Source organism: Bos grunniens, chromosome 1 (genome assembly GCF_055505025.1).
Source record: "Bos grunniens cultivar Pamir isolate PY7600 chromosome 1, Bosgru_T2T1.0, whole genome shotgun sequence".
Lineage (NCBI taxonomy): Eukaryota > Metazoa > Chordata > Mammalia > Artiodactyla > Bovidae > Bos > Bos grunniens.
Window position 1 is genome coordinate 70,283,496 of NC_141165.1, and position 19,651 is coordinate 70,303,146.

Here is a 19,651-nt window from a genome sequence, read left to right on the forward strand (position 1 = left end):
TGTAAAACATAAAAGCTATCCTACCAAATGACCAAAGGCATTTTTCACAGAACTAGAACTTCCCTGGCTTCAGACTATACTAAAAAGCTATAGTATACTCAAGTACTGGTTTGTCTCCTGAGAAACCTGTGTGTGGGTCTAAGCAACAGTTAGAACTGGACATGGAACAACAAACTGGTTCAAAATTGAGAAAGGGGTATGTCAAGACTGTATACTGTTACCCTGTTTATTTAACTTATATGCAGAGTATATCATGTGAAATGCTGGGCTGAATGAATCATAAGCTGGAAACAAGATTGCCAGGGGAAATATCAACAATCTCAGATAGGCAAATGATACCACTTCAATGACAGAAAGCAAAGAGAAACTAAAGAGATTTTTGATGAGGGTGAAAGAGGAGAGTGAAAAAGATGGCTTAAAACTCTACATTCAAAAAATTAAGATCATGGCATCTCGTCCCATCACTTCATGGCAAATAAAAGGGGAAAAGTGGAAGCAATGACTGATTTTATTTTACTGGACCCTAAAATCACAGTGGAAGTGACTGCAGCCATGAAATTAAAAGATGCTTGCACCTTGGAAGGAAAGCTATGACAAACCTAGACAGCATATTAAAAAACAGAGACATCACTTTGCTGACAAAGGTCCATATAGTCAAAGCCATGGTTTTTCCAGTAGTCATGTATGGATGTGAGAGTTGGACCATAAAGAAAGCTGAGCACTGAGGAATTGATGCTTTTGAACTGTGGTGTTGGAGAAGACTCTTGAGAGTGCCTTGGACTGCAAGGAGATTAAACCAGTCATCCTAAAGGAAATGAGTCCTGAATATTCATTGGAAGGACTGATGCTAAAGCTCCAATACTTTGGCCACCTGATGTGAAAAGCTGACTCATTGGAAAAGACCCTGATGCTGGAAAAGATTGAAGGCAGGAGCAGAAGGGACCGACACAGGATGAGATGGTTGGATGGCATCACTGACTCAAAGGACATGAGTTGAGCAAACTCCAGGAGATGGTGAAGGACAGGGAAACCTGGTGTGCTGCAGTCCATGGGGTTGCAAAGAGTTGGACATGACTTAGCAACTAAACAATAGCAACATGGTACTGGCACAAAAACAGAAACATAGATCAATGAAACAGGATAGAAAGCCCAGAAAACAACCCATGCGCTTATGGTCAGTTAATCCATGATACTGTGGAGAACACTCTGGACATTTCTTAAAAAACTAGAAAATGGTTACCATATGATCCAACAATCCCACACCTGGGCATATAGTCAGGAAAGATGAAAACTCTATTTTGAAAAGATATATGCACTCCAATGTTCATAGCAGCACTATTTACAATAGCCAAGACATGGCAGCAACCTAAATGTCCATTGATAAATGAATGGATAAAGAAGTGTGGTGTATACAGACAATAGAATATTACTCAGCATAAAAAGAATGAAATAATGCCATTTATAGAAACATGGATGGACCTAGAGATTAGCATACTAAGTGAGGTAAGTCAGACAAATATATGGTATCACTTATATGTGGAATCTAAAATATGACGCAAATGAACCTATCTATGAAGCAGAAACAGAATCACATACATAGAAAATAGACTGGTGGTTGCCAAGGGGGAGGAGGTTGGAGGAGGAGTGAAATGGCAGGTTGGGGTTAGCAGATGTAAGCTTTTATATATAGGATAAATAAACCATAAGGTCCTACTGTATAGCACAGAGAACTATATTTAATATCCTATGATAAACTATCATGGAAAAGAATATTAAAAAAGAATGTAGATATAAGTATAACTGAATAACTTTATTGTATGGCAGAAATTAATACACAGTAAATCAACTATACTTCAATAAAATATACTGGTTAAAAATTGATACAAATGAACTTATTTAAAAAACAAACTTGCAGACATAGAAAATAAACTTTATGGTTACCAAAGTGGAAACTGGGGGGTTAAATTAGGAGTTTGGGATTAATGGATATATACTACTATATATAAAATACACAAACAACAAGGACCTACAGTATAGCCCAGGGAACTATATGCAATATCTTATAATAATCTATAATGAAAAAGAATCTAAAAAGAATAAAATATGTATAATATATCACCACTTTGCTGCATACCTGAAACTAAAACAATGTTGTAAATCAACTGCATTTCAATTTTAAAAAAAATAAGAGTAAATCCTTAAAAAATCATCACAACATATGGGTACATTTATTATATTCTTGCCACAGACGGGGAAAGTGAGGTTTAGTGAGGATAAGTCGTAAGAGCAAGATCTCACAGATAATATATGGTAAAGCAGGATTTGAAAGTGATGTCTGACCTTGAGCCCAAGCTCTTTGGCAGTCTGTTTCTGTAGTCTCTTCAAATGTAAGGAATCATGAAGCAATGTCTGATGCATGCCATCAAAGCCTTTCAGCATCCTTTCCCCACCCCTCTCATTTTTGGGGAAGGCAATTAATTACAGAAATCTAAGCCATCAAGATCTAGATCTCAGTTTCCTCAAAGGTGAAACGACAAAGTTGTGCTATGTGAACTCTAAAGACCTTTATATCTCCAAGATTCTGTTTTAATTTAATCTTGCCCCAAGCTTTATTTTAAGAAGTGTTTTAAGAACACTTTGTTTTTGTGTTATATAAATCTTCCAAAAGACTTACATACTAGATTGCATATCAGTATTAATGACTCAAATGCGTAGGGCATCTAGATTATAATCATTATTTGGATGACTATGAAACAATAATGTGTCCAGTTTTTCACATTAAATTCCTACATATGAAGAAAAAGTGTTCTTATAACTAAAGTACAGGATATGTATTTTAATTCCCTGATCAATTACCAAATTCTTCACAGAGCTCTAATTTCTCAAAAAAATAGGAGTGAGCAGTAGATAGACCCTGATGAGGGGTCATTCTGCTCTTCGTTGCTGCACGGTTTAATAAACCAATATATTCTAGCTTTATTGTATTCTCCTTTGCTGTATTCTCCTACATGTAATGGCTGCTGCTGCTGCTGCTGCTAAGTTGCTTCAGTCGTGTTCGACTCCGTGCAACCCCATAGATGGCAGCCCACCAGGCTCCCCTCTTCCTGGGATTCTCCAGGCAAGAATAATGGAGTGGGTTGCCATTTCCTTCTCCAATGCATGCATGCATTGAGTCACATCTGACTCTGTGACACCCTTTGGACAGCAGCCCACCAGGCTCCTCTGTTCATGGGATTCTCTAGGCAAGAATATTGGAGTGGGTTGCCATTTCCTTCTCCCATGTAAAGGTAGATAGTGCCAAATAAGCACAGGGCTTAAAGAGAATTATTTTTTTTTATCTCTTATTCTTAAAGGACAACTAAACTCTAGTTAAGATAGGTGTCTATTTTACTTTTAAACAACATCTATAACATGTTATACTGAACACTGGCTTTTTAATTTTTTAACTTTCTCAAATGTACATTCTATATTTGGGAAACTGTAAACTTTTGGAATCTTGGTGGTAAGCAGACATGCACTTTCCCAGAATACCTTGCAGACAGCATACGGAAGTGTAATCTCAGATCTACCAACCAGCATCACCTGAGCCCACTATAAATGGAGACCCGGGGGCACACAGTCATGGGAGAACATTCATCCTGGCAGTGGGTGGCAGCAGCTGAAGCTCCAGCATGGGGTTTTCATGGTCCTTCCATCCAGAGTCTAGTTCCAGGAGTGTTTTTCAAAAATATTAAAAAAACCTTTTTACTTTGAAATAATCACAAGCCTACAGAAAAATTGTAAGTATTCTTGTAATACTTATGTATTTTGTAATACCATTGTAAGTTCAATGGACTCTCATAATACCCTTTTCCCAGACTTACCAGTTTCTAACATTATGCTATATTTGTGCTTTTTCTCTCTCTTTATATAGGCAATTATATTTAATATCATGCATATTATTATTTTCATTATTCCAAATCACTTGAGAGTAGGCTACCTGCACTATGCCCCTATAACCCTTCATATTGCAGCATGTATTTCATACGAACAAAGATATTCTCCTGCCACAGTTATCATATATCAATCAATATACATGACACTAACACCAATCTAACCTCCAGACCATATTCAAGTTTCAATTGTGCCAACACTGTGCTTTATGACAATTTTGTTTCCCACACCAAGATCCAGTCCACGATCACATATTGCATTTCTCAGGTCTCCTTTTAATTTGTAAACATCTCAGTTTTTCTTTGTTACTCATGACACTGACATTTAAAAAAAAACATAATCTGCTACTTTTTACAGAATATCCCTCATTTTGGGTTTATCTGAGATTTTTTCATGATTAGATGCAAGTTTTGCATCCTCACAGGAGTGATGTGTCCTTCTCCGGGCATTGCATCCAGAGATGGACATTCAATTGATCACCTTATTGGTGATGTTGACTTTGGCTACTTAGGGTGCAGTTTCTCCATGGGAAAGGCGCTATTTTTTGTTTTGTAATTTACTTGGGTGACATTTTGAGGTCATGTAAATCCTGTTTATACTCAAATTCCCCTTCATCAGATTTAGCATCCAATGATCATTTATTCTCTCTTGAATCAATTTTTACTATGATTGCAAAAGTGGTGATTTTTCTATATCATTCTTTCTATGCTTATCAATTGTTCAAATATACTTCTAATAAATTGCCTTTATGCTTAAATGAGCCAGAGTTGTTTTCTGTCACTTAACAGCTAAGAACGCCTGATGGATTTACTTGTATATTTAGGCAACTAGTTCTAAGAACCTATCAAACAAGTTCATTCAAATGGTCAATCTAATCAGTCCAAGGAGAGACATTGAGGAACACCTTTAGGAAACAAAAATGATACAGCTTTTCACAATACTTCATTCTACTTTTAAAACAGATTTACAGACTATACTTTTTTTTATATTGTCAGCCAAACAAATGACTACTCAAATTGAATATATCTGATAAATATATATTCAATCTGAGTAGGTTCCTTAAGAAGCTAAAAATAGAACTACCATATGATCCAGAAAGCCCACTCCTGGGCATATACCTGGAGGAAAACATGGCTTGAAAAGATACATGCACCCCAGTGTTCATGGCAGTGCTGTTTACAACAGCCAGAACATGGCAGCAACCTAAATGTCCACTGACAGAGGAATGGATAAAAAGAAGATGTGGTACATATGTACAATGAAATACTACTCGGCCATTAAAAGTAATGAAATAATGCCATCCGTAGCCATATGAATGGACCTAGAGATTATCATACTAAGTGAAGTAAATTAGAGAAAGACAAATATGTGATATCACTTATACGTGGACTCTAAAAAATGATACAAATGAACTTATTTATGAATCAGGCTCACAGACTTAGAGAATGAATTTGTGGTTACCAGCAGGCAAGAATGGGGAGAAGGGACTCTGGGATTGACATGTGCATATTGCTATATTTAAAATAGAGAGCTAATAAGGGCCTACTGTATAGCACAGGGAATGCTGCTCAATATTCTATAATAACCTAAATGGGGAAAAGAATTTGAAAAAGAATAGATACAACTGAGTCACTTTGCTATATACCTTGTTAATCAACTAATAAAATGTTTTTAATCAACTATGTTAATACATTGTTAATTGTTAATCAGCTATGCTCCAATATAAAATAAGAATATTTTTAAAATAAAAAAGATAAAAAATTAAATAGTTACACTAAAAAGCAGGAAGAAATATTTTTTTGTGACTAAATGCCAAACATTGAACATTTGAAAACATCTAGCAGTTTATTATAATGCTTACTTTTTCCTTAGATTTTTTATTGTAATTCAAAATAATAATAGTGTAATGGGAATAGCACACTAGTGGAAGGCAGCTTTCATTCCAGTACTAGTTCTGCTAAGGTATATGGGACTTTTTGAGCAAGTCTCTTATTTTCTTCGACCTCAGTCTCCTCATCTGTGAAATGAGATGATTGAACAAAACAATTTCAAGAGTTCTTCAAACTTAGGATTCTGGGACGTCAAAACTGAACATTATTGCAATTTTTGAAGACATAAGGAACTGTTAGCTTAGAATATTCTAATGAGCATATTTGGATCCAAGATTATTCTGGTATAAAGACTAACACCTGTAAAGCATCAGAACAATTTAGAGGGCAATTTAGTCTAAAGATGCTATAGCAGCTGTCTGAATAGATGTCTTTCCCAAGAGATAAATAATGTCACAGTGCATGGCACTGGTCAGATCACATCTTGAGCTGTGTGTCTTGTTCAGAGGGCCATACTTTCATGGAACCATTAAAACATCAGAAATGTCATTATGAGAAACGATTGAGTGAACTGGGCTGTTTATCTTGGAGCAGAAAAGATTTAATAGGATGAAGACATAATAGTTCTTTAAATATTTAAAATTTTGTTTTATTCAGTTTGAACATAATAGGTTTGCTGAGCTTTCTCCAGATGGAAAAAGTATAACCAGTTGGGTAGAGGTTATGACAGGAATATAAGAAAGAAATTTTATTCAACCACAGCTGTGGTAGCTGCTGTTGCCAGCTCCTCTGTCAGGTACCTCATCATTGTGCCTCTGTGATGTCAGAAAACTATCTAAGAATCAAGCTTTTTGCTAAGGTCTCAGTGCAATAGATCAGGTCCTGTTCTTTATGTAGATGTTTTCAGATCACTGTACCCTAAATGTTAGTGTGTATAAAAATCACGGGTATATTGGAGAATTCAGTTTTGGATTCACTAGGTCTGAAGAAGGACCTGAGATTTTACATTTTTCAACCAGCTCCCAGATCTTTCATGTACACATAATCAGTCACCTGTCCAATCAGATGATCAGCGTGTCCAATCAGATGTTCAATCAGATGTCTAATCCAGCATGATCAGAAGATACCATTTCGTATGTCACAGTTTTACCCGTGTGAAAGGAGGTGAAAACATATTTTGCAGCTCCAGCAGCTTCATCTTAAGAGGTTTAAATGTTTTCCTGTTTCTCATCTTGACAAGGTTCTGTGTTTTCAGACTTTTCACTAGTTTTGACCACTTCGCCTCATGGCACTGGCATGCCTCTGTCTGATGCTCACCTGTATACTTTCAAGAAACCAGGGAATGTTTCCCCCAGAACACACTGGGTTTTGTTTATTTTAGGTCATTACTTCAGTTGACTACAACCATTTCGGGTGGGCCACACAGACACGCATACCCAAACACACATGCCATTTCACGGTGCTTTTCAGTACTTTCATCCACAGGCATAATGGTCTTGGGTCAGAGGCCTGCGTATGTACAAGGACACTGTGCTCTGCTTCCATTCGGCCCCCCTTTACTCTTGGCCTCTTCCGTCTCCAAGCAGGCAGCTCACTACAGTGAGAACGGGGTACTGTATCCAGGGTCTTCTCACAGTCATTGCCTTGAGGAAACTTTATCTCACCCTGCTAGGGTACCAGTTTTAACCCTCAAGGGTGTATGGACTATTCCCTTCTTACATAAAATCCATTCTAATATTTATATAAAGTCATCATGATCTCCTCGAGTCTTTACTTTCCAAGCCAAATATCCCTAGTTCCTTCTATGATTATTCATCTGAAATGGTTCTGAATTCCTCTACCATACCAGTGGCTTTAAAAACTGCATAGTTTTTAAGAGGCTCAGTGGAAGTGGGAATTCTGTGGCTCCCTAGGTAGATTTCTGGCATCACAACAGCACCAATCAGCTGTTAGAATCTCCATGATTTATAGATGACCATATGGCATTCTGTTTGGAAAAAAAGTTTTTGCTACACCAACTCCCACTTACAGGGTTTGTCTGGCTTTCCAGGGGGGTTCCTATGTATGAGCAGGGACTTTGGGGACTTGTATATGTGACTGCAATGCAAACTCTCCTGCGTGGCTCAGGTTCACCCCATTTCAAAGCTGCTGGCAGAGTTCTGTGGGTTTCTCTTTAATGAAATGGTGGCTAAGCAAACTTTACCTATCTATATGAGCTCATTATTTTTCACCTGTACAATTTTTAATGGTCATTGTCTAAAAATAATAAAGATGATCAATCTAGTGAAATCTCACATGGAGAGTGATAATGGTCATTTATCTAATGGAATTTTAACAGGAGAAGTAGTATATCAGTACTAATACAGATCAGTCAAAAATGATGGCATGGCATCCAAAGCACAAGCCACAAAATGAAAAATAAACAAGTGGGATTACATCAGACTAGAAAAGCCTCTGCACACACAGCAAAAGAGACCATCAACAGAGCGAAAAGAAAATCTATGTAACTGGAAAAAAAATATTTGCAAACTATACGTGATAAAGGGTTAATATTCAAAATATATAAAGAACTTATGCAACTCAATAGCAAAAAAACCCAAATAGCCCAATTAAAAAATGGGGAAAGGACCTGAGTAGAAAAGGTATAGGAATGCCTACAGGTATATGAAAATATGCTCAACAACACTAGGTAGTAGGGAAAAGCAAATTAAAACCATAATGAGCTATCATCTCATACTTGTTAGAATGGTCATCATCCCAAAACAAGCAATAACAAATGCTAATGTGAATGTGGAGAAAAGGGAGCTGTTGTACACTGTTGGGGGATTGAAAAGCAGTATAATAACTATGGAAAACAATATGGAGGACCTTTAAAATGTAAAAGTAGAACTACCATAGGAGAAGGCAATGGCAACCCACTCCAGTACTGTCACCTGGAAAATCGCATGGACGGAGGAGCCTGGTAGGCTGCAGTCCATGGGGTTGCTAAGAGTAGGATACGACTGAGCATCTTCACTTTCACTTTTAACTTTCATGCATTGGAGAAGGAAATGGCAACCCACCCCAGTGTTCTTGCCTGGAGAATCCCAGGGATGGGAGAGCCTGGTGGACTGCCATCTATGGGGTCGCACAGAGTCAGACATGACTGAAGTGACTTAGCAGCAGCAGCAGCAGCAGAAGTACCATATGACCCAGCAATTCCATTTTTGGGAATACATCCAAAGGAAACAAAATCACTAACTCAAAAAATATCAGCATCCTCACGTTCAAAGGAACACTATTTACAACTGCTGAGACATGAAAATAACTGAAGTGTCTATTGGTAGATAAATGGTTAAAGAAGTTGTGGTACACACACACACACACACACACACACATATAAAATGGATTATTAGTCATAAAAATGAGGAAATTGTATCATTTGCAACAACATGGATGGACTCTGGAGGCATTATGCTAAGTTAAAAAAGTCACTCAGAGAAAGAAAAACACTATGATCTCACTTATATGTGGAAACTAAGAACAAACAAATAAACTCAGACTTGTGGTTACCAGAGGCAGAGAGGAGGGGAGAGGGAACTGGAAGAAGGTAGTCAAAAGGCACAAACTTGCAGTTATAAGATAAATACTAGGGATGTAATGCACAACATGAGGATTATAGCTAACATTGCTGTATGACATAGAGGAAAGTTGTTAGAGTGAATCTTAAGAACTCTCATCACAAGAAATAAATTTTTTCCTTTTCCCTTCTTTCTTTTTACTGTATCTACACAAGAAAATGGATGGTAACTGAACCTATTGTGTCACAATATAAGTAAATCAAACCATCATATTGTATGCTTAAACTTACATAGTGTTGTACATCAATTATTTCTCAATAAAATTAGGAAAAAAACAGACAATATACAAACAAATGGTTATTAAACACTGGGAAAAAAAGCCTCACAGGATCGGATCCTTGAGAGAAGGAAAACAAAGTGAGTCCTGTAATTGCCCTAGCGTACTGTCAGCAAAGAGTTTTCCAGACATAACGTAGGAAGCAAGAACCCCCCAAAACTCTTATACTCGCAATAAGCTGAGGAGACAGAGTGGAGGGTTAAGGAGGCCCAGGTGTTAGAATACACAGGGCAGAGTAGTAGGGAGAAATCTGAACAGAGGGAGAGTGCTGGAGAAATGCAGGGGCTTCCTCCCCTAGTTTTCCACTGAGTTCTGACCATATATGTGAGGAAATGACCCTTACACCATCAGAAAGGAGCAGGCAGAGAAATTCTTAGAGCTCACATGGGGTTATAAAGAGTCCACATTCCCAAAGCCAAGTGAAGAAATCTTTGGATGAGTAGGACGTCAGATAAAGTACTCAAAAGGATAGTACCACAGGAAACAGGACAATCAGCCCTAGACCAAAATACTTTGGTAGCTTCTGGTATCATGTAAGAACTCTTAAAAGCAAACCTTGAAATGATCAAACTGTTCCCGAGTATATTAACTGTGTCCAAACATAAAACTTAAAAAAAAAAAAAAAAAGGAAAAAAAATCCAGCACCCAACAATGTAAAACTCACAATGTCTGGCATCCAATCAAAATGTACCAGGCATACAAAGAAGCAGAAAAACACAGCTCATAATGAAGATAAAAATCAATCAATAAAAACAGTCCATGAAATGACACAGATAATAGAAAGAGTAAACAAGGAAATTAAAATAGCTACTGGTAAATGTTTTTTTACATGTTCACTGCCTACCCGCAAAGTCATAAATATATTCTCTTATTTTAACCTACTTGAGATGGACTTTTGTGTACATGCAAAATAGAAGTCAAGATTTACTTTTTTTAAAAAAAATATAGATATCCAATTAGCCAAGAATCATTAATTGACAAAGAACATTTTCCTCTTATAATGCAGGTATCTCCTATGTCACAAATAACATATTTACACATGAAAAATGACATTATAAGACAATACTGACAGTGTGCTGTGTTAGACCTTGGGCTCTGCACAATTAGTAATCGTCGTGATAACCAACCAATAGGGTATTAGCTATCTCCCTGTTCATATTCTGTATAACATAATAATATATAAGATATAAAGATATTTCTTAAGAGGCTGGGGAAAAAGTCTTCTGTTTGGTATTCCTAGGGATGGCATAGGTGAGAAGGGGTGAGAAGTGGGTGAGTGAGGTGGAGATGAAGGAAGGGGTCTCTGAAAGAGATGTAACCCCCAATTCATAGCATCTGCTCTCTGATCCATGGGTTACAGGCTAAAGATGACTTTTCCCTTCCACGAAATCTGAATCATAAAAAGGTTTCATTTTTCAGAAAACTTAGCTATTCTATGTTCTTTACTGGTGGATTTGAAACGACATCATGTTTAGATGTCTCCAAACACCCAGATTGGACTTCGGTAGCACAAGGAGACATTAGGCTGGAGTGTGCCTTCACTAAGTGCAGCAAAGGCATACCAGTTATTCCATCAAAATATCAAGAAGTGAATTCTAGAATATAAAGTCTTTACACAGCTCTAGCTTATGCGTGTGTTGGAAACATGAGATCTCAATGAAAAGTGTAAAAAAGCAGCCTGCCAGATGTTTTGACTACATGGCACATCACATCTCAGTGTTTCTGAGGTTGGCAGTGGGAATACTAGAGACTCGGGCTTTTAAAATTAACAAGTTCTGTTTTAACCTTTTTCTTATTCTTTGCTTTAAAAATGTTTTTAGAGTCAAAACATTTGTATGCTGGAATTTTTTCCTTCAAACACATGTTTTTAGGAAGAATGTTTATAAACTATAAACAAAATCTAGGAAGAACATATTGTGTTTCTTACAGTAAATCTATAAAGGAAACTGTTGGCCAGTATAGCTGGGGAATGAGAGTTTCAGGTTAATCAAATATTCAGCAATATTATGCCATAAGTATTATCATTTTCCTAAATGTTAGGAGCATAATATTACTCTCGTAACAAGCATGATTTGCTTATAAATATACTGGAAGCATTTGGGAATCTTGCTGGAGCTTGTGTCATAATTTTGAGCATCAGTTTCACCGTACATGAATTTTCTTCAATAGAATTCTAGTTAATTTTGGACAATAAATTTATGTCTGAAGTAAATTCACTCAAGGAGTATTAATACTGATTATTTGAGGGGGAACGGCAGGTACTATTTGAGCTGAGAGGAGAGAAAAGGTGAGGGCAGCAGCTTGTTGTTCAGTCACTAAGTCGAGTCTGACTCTTTGCAACCCCACGGACTGCAGCACACCAGGTTTCCCTGTCCTTCACTATCTCACGGAGTTTGCTCAAATTCATGTCCATCCATGACCAAATTAACACAATCAACCCCAGCCTTAAGCCAGCATTACCTCATTCTCCTCACAAATTCTGTCCCTCCCCCCAAAAAATACCTCCTGATTTTCACAGATTTCCCTCTAAAAATGTAAATATCCCTGTAGGGTTTGTGCATGTGTGGTATATTGGCATTAATTATGTTTTTGTCAGCAAAGGGTTGATAAAGAAATGACACAGGATAGAAAATGGTGGCATCAGGAGGGAAAAAATGGATCTTTTAAAAGACTGGAAATATCCATGACAAATATTACCTACTTCACAGTTTTGCTTTAGGTATCACTAATGAAAAACTGCTGTTATAGATGCTGAGAATTCTATGACCTTTTGTTGGACTGGCTTCTTATGTTAGTTGTTTCTAGTGAGTCAAATGAGTCTCCAGTGGCCAGACCTAATGTATTAACATAAGTTGTTATCCAAACTTCATGAGAAAATTTTTAAAAAGCTTAAGTAAACTTAAGACAAACACAAAACCCTTTTGGGGAAAGATAAATAAATAGCTACTCTTTGAGCTGTTAATAATCTTGTAATTTTTGTCATTTAAATTTCCTTTAGTTAATGTCCTGTGAAGCCAGAGGGTATGGAATTTTTCCTTGGCAGGTTTGAATAAGTCAAGAAAGCTTGTTTTCAATGTCTATCATAGAGATCAGTTACAATTATGAACAGAATTTTTGTCTTCTGAAAAAACTGTTTTTTCTTTTCCAATTTATTCAGAAAAAAATTCATGTGTAATACATACACTCAGTTTTAGTTGAAATAACTTTTGTAACAAAAATTCTACTGGGGATCCTTTATTAAAAATTTAAAAATTAGTTCAAAATTGAAATTATATTGCTTTGTATTTATACCATTTCAGAAAAAGGTTTGGTTAAGGGAACATTCAGAGACATGTAATTATTTTGCTCTAATTGGCAGTGTTAACTCATATGCACATACACAAATAAGCATCGCACTGCAGAGCACACAGAGGTATTGGAGGGTTTAAGATCACAGGTCATCTATTAGGAATTGAGAGTTGGTCAGAACTGATGTTAAAGTGTATTTAAACACCATTGATTCCCTTGGTCAAAAGCGAAAAACAAGGAAATCTAAAACAGTTGCTAAAGAAACAACCTTTGCTTAAGTTGCTGGGGTGATGAATTCCCCTTGGAAATAATTGGTGAGGCACCTGGAAAAATGGCACAACTCTTGGGCCTGCTCCTAAGAAATATACCTGTGGCATTCACTTTGAAACCAAGAAATCTATACCACTATGCTGTGCTATCTATCTGTAATAGTTGTCATTTGTCAACTTTTATCTTCTAATGAACTACCAGAGTAAATCAAATTTGTGTTTTTAAAAGTTTGTGGCTTCTAAAATGAATGCAATTTCTATGGTAAACTGGATGAATTAGACATATGTATCAAAATTAATAGATTTTATTTACAAAGTTGCAAAAACAAAGATACCACAGGAGTTTTAGACAATTTTTGAAAACTTCATGTGAATACCTCCCCTACTTCAGGCTGTTTATTTAAAAAGCATTTTATTTGAAAATCTTTTGGATTTGGAAAAGACAAGTACAGTTAATGATTGCAAATATTTTCTGTTGCATTCCCGTTTTAAGGTATCAGCCAAGTAACACCAGTGTTCAAATAAACTCCAAAGTTGGCAAAAAATGTTAGTAAATCTGCTCATCCCTGGTCCACTTTACCAAATATGTATTCTGATTTTAAATTACCAATATTTTGGAATGTTTGGGCTATGCTTCTTCTCCCTTGTGATTAGAGTCAGGTATGCACAGGAAGATGATGCTGTTTCTGATAAGGAAAGATTCTTTATTTAATCTAAAGGTATCAACACAATGGGGATTTTGTACATAGGCTAAATACTATTTTCTGGGAAAGAGACTGGGGTTTTAAAATGTCAGCAAATAACTATATTACAAATCAGGTTGTAATAAGTGTTTTAGTTTGGGGAGGGAGTATTCCCAACCAGAAGATCATATCATTTAATAGCTACTAAACTAGTAAAGCCTCAGAAGTTAGTATCAATGGTCCATAGCAAATAGGAAAAAAGTATTGTGCTCTGAAATTTTGGCAAGCATATTGATTACAGTCTTTATTTAGTAATGTTTCCAAGTTAAGCTTGACAGCAAAGATTTGGGAGTTTTACTGCAAGCCATCATATTTGTTGTTACAGCAGTGCACAAGCAAAAAAACATTAAGGCAAAAACATATACGGAGTCTTACATTCTGTCTATTCTCTCAAAGTGAAATGAAACCATCAGACATTATTCTGGGCAACTCAAGTTTCAGTAATGCCTTTCCTTTAAATATCCAGAAAATTGAGTTTAAATTATTTTGGGGGTACCTGAGTTTATCAGATTGTTGCTTGCATTATTCATTCACAAAAACATATTTTCAAACAAAAAATAATGTGGAAAGTTTCATTAAATTGCCCAAGTAGTCAATTATGAATTTTGTGTGAATGAGCAATTTTCTGAGGACTGACTCCATTTATTAAAATCTTCCTATTTTTATTCCTGTGGAGAAACTGTTTGGGGATAATAAATAGATCATACATAAAATTAAAAGTACCATTCTTGGGAGTGAAGATGAAGCATAAAACTATGGTAAAAACTCTTTGTTAATTTTTTAGCTGTCATTGTTTGAATGGTTGTTACTTAACTTCTCAATTAGTGTAGCTTTAATAAGAAACATGCAGATCATATTTATTGTATGTATTTAGAAATACACTTCAGGTACTAATTATTGTCCAACAATTGTGATATAATTCTATTAATAATTTTCAAAACAAGATGATGTCAGTAGTATGGGAAATGCTTTTAGAATTCTGATAGTGCTGATTCCGAATTCTTATAAAACTTTGGAATATGATACAATACCATTTTATATAAAACTAAATTATAATCCAAAAGAATTTCTCCACAGGCTTAGAAATTAAATATTGGGTAATACTAAGTCATAAATTCAATAACTGTCAATTTATCTGTTTTTCAATTGTCCTAAAGATATAGAAGTAACATCCTTGTAACATTCATGCACATTACACACTAGAGTGAAATTATCACATATGATAAAACTGTAGTTGATCATCTTTGTAATGGAAAGGAAGCCCAAACATCAAGTCCATGACTAAAACATTTAGGAACAGTAAAAAATAAAATAAAATCTCAGTTTATACTCTAGGAAGCTGAGTTGGTATTTCATTTTTTTCCACCCAAAGCATGCACCTGCCTTTATAGGGAAGAACCAACTATGTGAATGAAAACTGGAGTCAAGGTTAAAGTAATCTTGCCCAAGAGAGTGGAGAACATCAGAGAGAAGCAGTGGCTCAGCTCAGATGAGCTTTAATAGCCAGAGACAGCACCTCCTCTGAAAAACATTAGAGCCTCTTGGACATATGTTTGAAATTCATCCTAAGTCATCCTGTGACTATAGGGATAGGTGACAATGTCCCATCATCTAAGTGGGAAAAATACAGCACAAACCATTTTTAAAATGATCACTTTAAAAAATAATACGAAAGTGGCAAAGTGTTCCAAACGTCAAGAACCTTCGCAGATGATAAAAGAAAAGCTTTGTCTTTTCTATGATTGTTTGCCCTTCAGTTGACATACATGCTGAGTTGCATCAATAGGGATACAACGGAAACACGGTCATCTCCAGGTTTCCTCCTTTTGGATTCCTTGATCTTGTTTAAAGAAACAGGCTCAGGGAATACACATAAAACAAACTTCCCAATCGAAGTTCTGAGGTCTTTCCTCCCCTTCTCCCACCCTCAGAAACCCGTCTAGTTTTACCTACAGCACTGGACTGAAATGTCATGGTCATGTTGCACCACTTCACTTGTTGAATTGTATGGAGGCAGTACTTGACCACAGTAACTTGGTGAACCGCCTTGCTCTTATATTAGTCCCCAAGATTCCTATCCAATTCGATGGAAATGTCTTACCTGCATGTGTCCCTGGTACATTCTGCTTCGGCTTCTTCAGGACTCCCTGAGGTTGCCGGATGCTTCTCCTCGTGTTCACTTGCACGGCAACAGAGAAGGTGGGTTCTCAGAGGGTGCCCCTAAGTCTGGCGGAAGGCTCCAGGTAGCCCGGCCGCCAGCGGCCCCTTGAAGCTCTGCGGGCTGCGGGGAACTGTTCTCCGCTCGGGGTGCTGAAAGGGGACACTGGAGAGCGCGCGGATGAAGCGAGGAGCCCAGGCGGCCACGCTCTCCCTCAGGCACGGTCCTGCTTGCCGGGCGTCTTTAAAACTCACTCTTTCTCCGAACACTTTCTCGTTTCCTGCCTGGCTGCCTCATGTCTCTCTCACTCTCTTCACAGCGAACCCCTTCCTCCTCCCAGCCCTGACGTGAGCGCCCACACCAGCCGCCGCAGCTGCCGAGCTGGGCGCGCGCCGCCCTCCCGGCCGCGTCCCTGCCGAGAGCCCGCGGGGCCGGGCACGCGCGTACGCGTCCCCGGCTGGCCCTGGGCTCGGCCGAAGGAGGCGCGCGCCCCCCTGCGCGCGTGCTCGGGAATGCGCACACGTGGAGGCCAAGTGCCCGGGTGGTGGTGGTCAGGTGGGGCAACGGCTTCTAGGGGAGATTCCAGAGGAGCTGGAGGCTAGTTGCAAGAAAAAGTAGGAGGAATATGCATTGTCTGTTCAGGAGCCATCAATACCTAGTAAGCCCATCATCCTAGAGATTGAATAAACCGAGCGTGGGGTTTCCGAAGAGTTTATTTCTATTCTGATTCAGCTCTCACAAGTTACCTCCGAGTCACTTCGTGCCTCTCCCCCCCAGTCAACCCACCCCCAATTCACCCCACCTCCAATTCATTGCTGTCTACCCTAAAACAGCAAACTCCAGTCTCCAAGGGCCTTCCATGATTTGTTTTTCTCCCTAGCACTTAATATCACATAACATCCTGTATATTTTATACATTTATTTTATTTATTGTCTATCTCAATGTATACAGTGTTATTTCCGTGAGATCAGGGATATTTGGGGGAAGGTGTGTACCTATTTTTGCGTGGGTGTATCACAAGCACAGTACCTCCTGGCACATAGTACGCACCCTATAAATATTTGCTGAGTGAATGGGTGTTTAATATATAGGTAGAGTGCATTTCAATATGTTTTAAGTTTAAGAGACTGGATAGTCTGATGCAAGGTTTACATTATAAATATATATACACAAAACAAAGGGCTGGTGTATGTGTGTATACTGTGATTACCTACTTTTGTTGGTAATAAGATCTCCAATTGCACAACATCCCCCAAATTATATATGGCATGATATAATCCCCCAAATCTTGCATATAGCATAATATACTTTTCATAAAGTTAAAAAAAAACTCCTTAGGAATATAAATATATTTGTATGTAACTATATGAAAAGAAAAACAATAAAACAATTAATATCATATTTAAAATGGTGACACTGGGTGAGGGGAGGTAGGGGAAAGGGATGGGGAGGTATTGTACATAAAGGCGAATTGTCATATCTCAGCTATTATGTTGGGTGGTGATTCACAGACATGTATTACTCTATAAAAATCACTATGTAACTAAATAAAACCATGCATGAACTAGTGAGGACAGAGTGAAATGAACCACAAAAACAATTAATCCAATTCAGTGCACCTGAGGCCCTAGAACAATCAACCAACCGAACACAAAATGACTAAGACTTGCAGGCAGGAGACTTGGATTCCTATTAGATACCCCCAGTGGTTAACCTTGGACAATTTCCTTTACCCTCTATAAACTTCAGCTTTTTAATGTCTAAACGCTGCATGAAAACTCATGGTTTTATTTTGAAAATTGATACATGTTCATAAGCACTGTAAACTGTAAAGTACCATCCAATTCTTGTTTTATTGTCCTTTATAGGACAGAGCACTGAAACAGGAGTCAGTAGGTAGAAGTGCTACTTCTATGACACTACCTAACTTCTCTCTCAGGCAAGAAATTCTCTATTTCCTCACTTTTGAAGTAAGGCAAGTATCTGCCTAGCCTACTGCACAGGGCTGCTGAGAACTAATGTATGCAAAGGGAGTTGTCAATTTTAAACCATCATATATGAGTATGCAAACTGGTTTTTTCTAGTTCAGAAAATGGGGCTTCCCAGGTGGCTCAGTGGTAAAGAATCCACTTGCTAATGTTGGAGGTGCAAGAGACATGGGTTTGATCCCTGGGTCAGGAAGATCCCCTGGAGTAGGAAATGGCAACCCACTCCAGTATTCTTGCCTGGAGAATTCCATAGACAGAGAAGCCTGGCCGGCTACAGTCCACGGGGTCACAAAGAGTGGGACACCACCGAGCAAACTGAGCACACACAGTCCAGAAAATATGAGTGATGATTTCCTGAGACCTTGAGCTCTACAAACTTAAATGGGGGAAATTATTATTCTTTTAGTATGAATTTTATTTTTAATTAAAGGATAATTGCTTTACAGTATTGTGTTGGTTTCTACCAAACATCAACATAAATCAGCCATAGGTTTACCCATGTCCTTTCCCACTTGAACATCACTCCCACTTCCCTTCCTATCCCACCCCTCTAGGTTATTACCAAGCCCTGGTTTAAGTTACCTGAGTTATACAGCAAATTCCCTTTGGCTATCTATTTTACATATGGTAATGTATGTTTCCATGTTACTCTTGGGAAAACTATTTATTATAAAATGTTTGCATGTTAGTATAGAAATCTTGGGGAAATTGTAGAATTTGATTTGAAAGCACTACAAATCTGTGAAGTAACACTGGAGCTAAAGTTTTCCAATCCATTATATGCTTATTTTCATCTAATGGCAAAGTCAAAGAGCCATCAACCATAAAAACATTTGAACCTCTATGGCAAGTACCTAGAGTTGAAGACAAAAGTCAATATATCCTCTTTTTAAAACTTCAGCAACTCATTTAGCTACTCCCTACATTCACAGAATCTCAGAAATACATGCATCTGTGAAGGCATGCCTCTCTTTATTCATTCATTTTTATTGAAGACTTAGTATGTGGGAACGCTGTGCCAAGTGCTGAAATACACTGATGAGACAGACATGGTTTCTATCTCCATGGAACTCATAGTCCAGCTTCCTGACAGGAGTACATTTTACCATCCCAGAAAGAAAAATCTGTCTAGACTTTTCTTAAAACAATAGTTCTACAGAGACCCCATAATTTCTCCATTTCTCCTAAGAGTTCATATCTTCTAGTTAAATAGTCCACCTTGTCATGGATTTTGATTATTTCTATGGCACAAATATTTCCTTCAAAGGCTATAAATATAAACATCGTGAGCAAAGGTACTTGGCTGACTACTGATTCAAGTATCAGCGTCTTGAGATATTCTTGATTCACAGAACCATCTAGTAATTGATATATCTCATTTGGCTAGGCCAAAAATGTTGATCCAGATCTAGTGTATTAGCTCAAGTATTATGATATTTTGGCACAAAAAGAAGCTTTTCATGTAAATGTAGACATACCAGTAGAAAATTGATAAGATAAAGCAGGTGTGAATTTTTTGACACACATAAAAAGTTGAATCATAAT

General features: G+C 37.5%; 1 protein-coding gene across 11 annotated transcripts in view; it reads right to left on the bottom strand.

Annotated features, from left to right (window-relative positions):
• The window catches only part of PEX5L (peroxisomal biogenesis factor 5 like), a 334,399-nt gene extending 317,862 nt beyond the window's left edge, over positions 1–16,537 (bottom strand). For all 11 annotated transcript variants that reach the window (XM_086395557.1, XM_086395550.1, XM_086395544.1 and 8 more), the window contains exon 1: positions 16,061–16,537. In XM_086395557.1, the coding sequence (XP_086251683.1) occupies positions 16,061–16,081 (21 nt within the window). In that variant the 5' untranslated portion in view covers positions 16,082–16,537. The remainder of the gene's footprint in view (positions 1–16,060) is intronic.
• Positions 16,538–19,651: the final 3,114 nt, after the last annotated feature.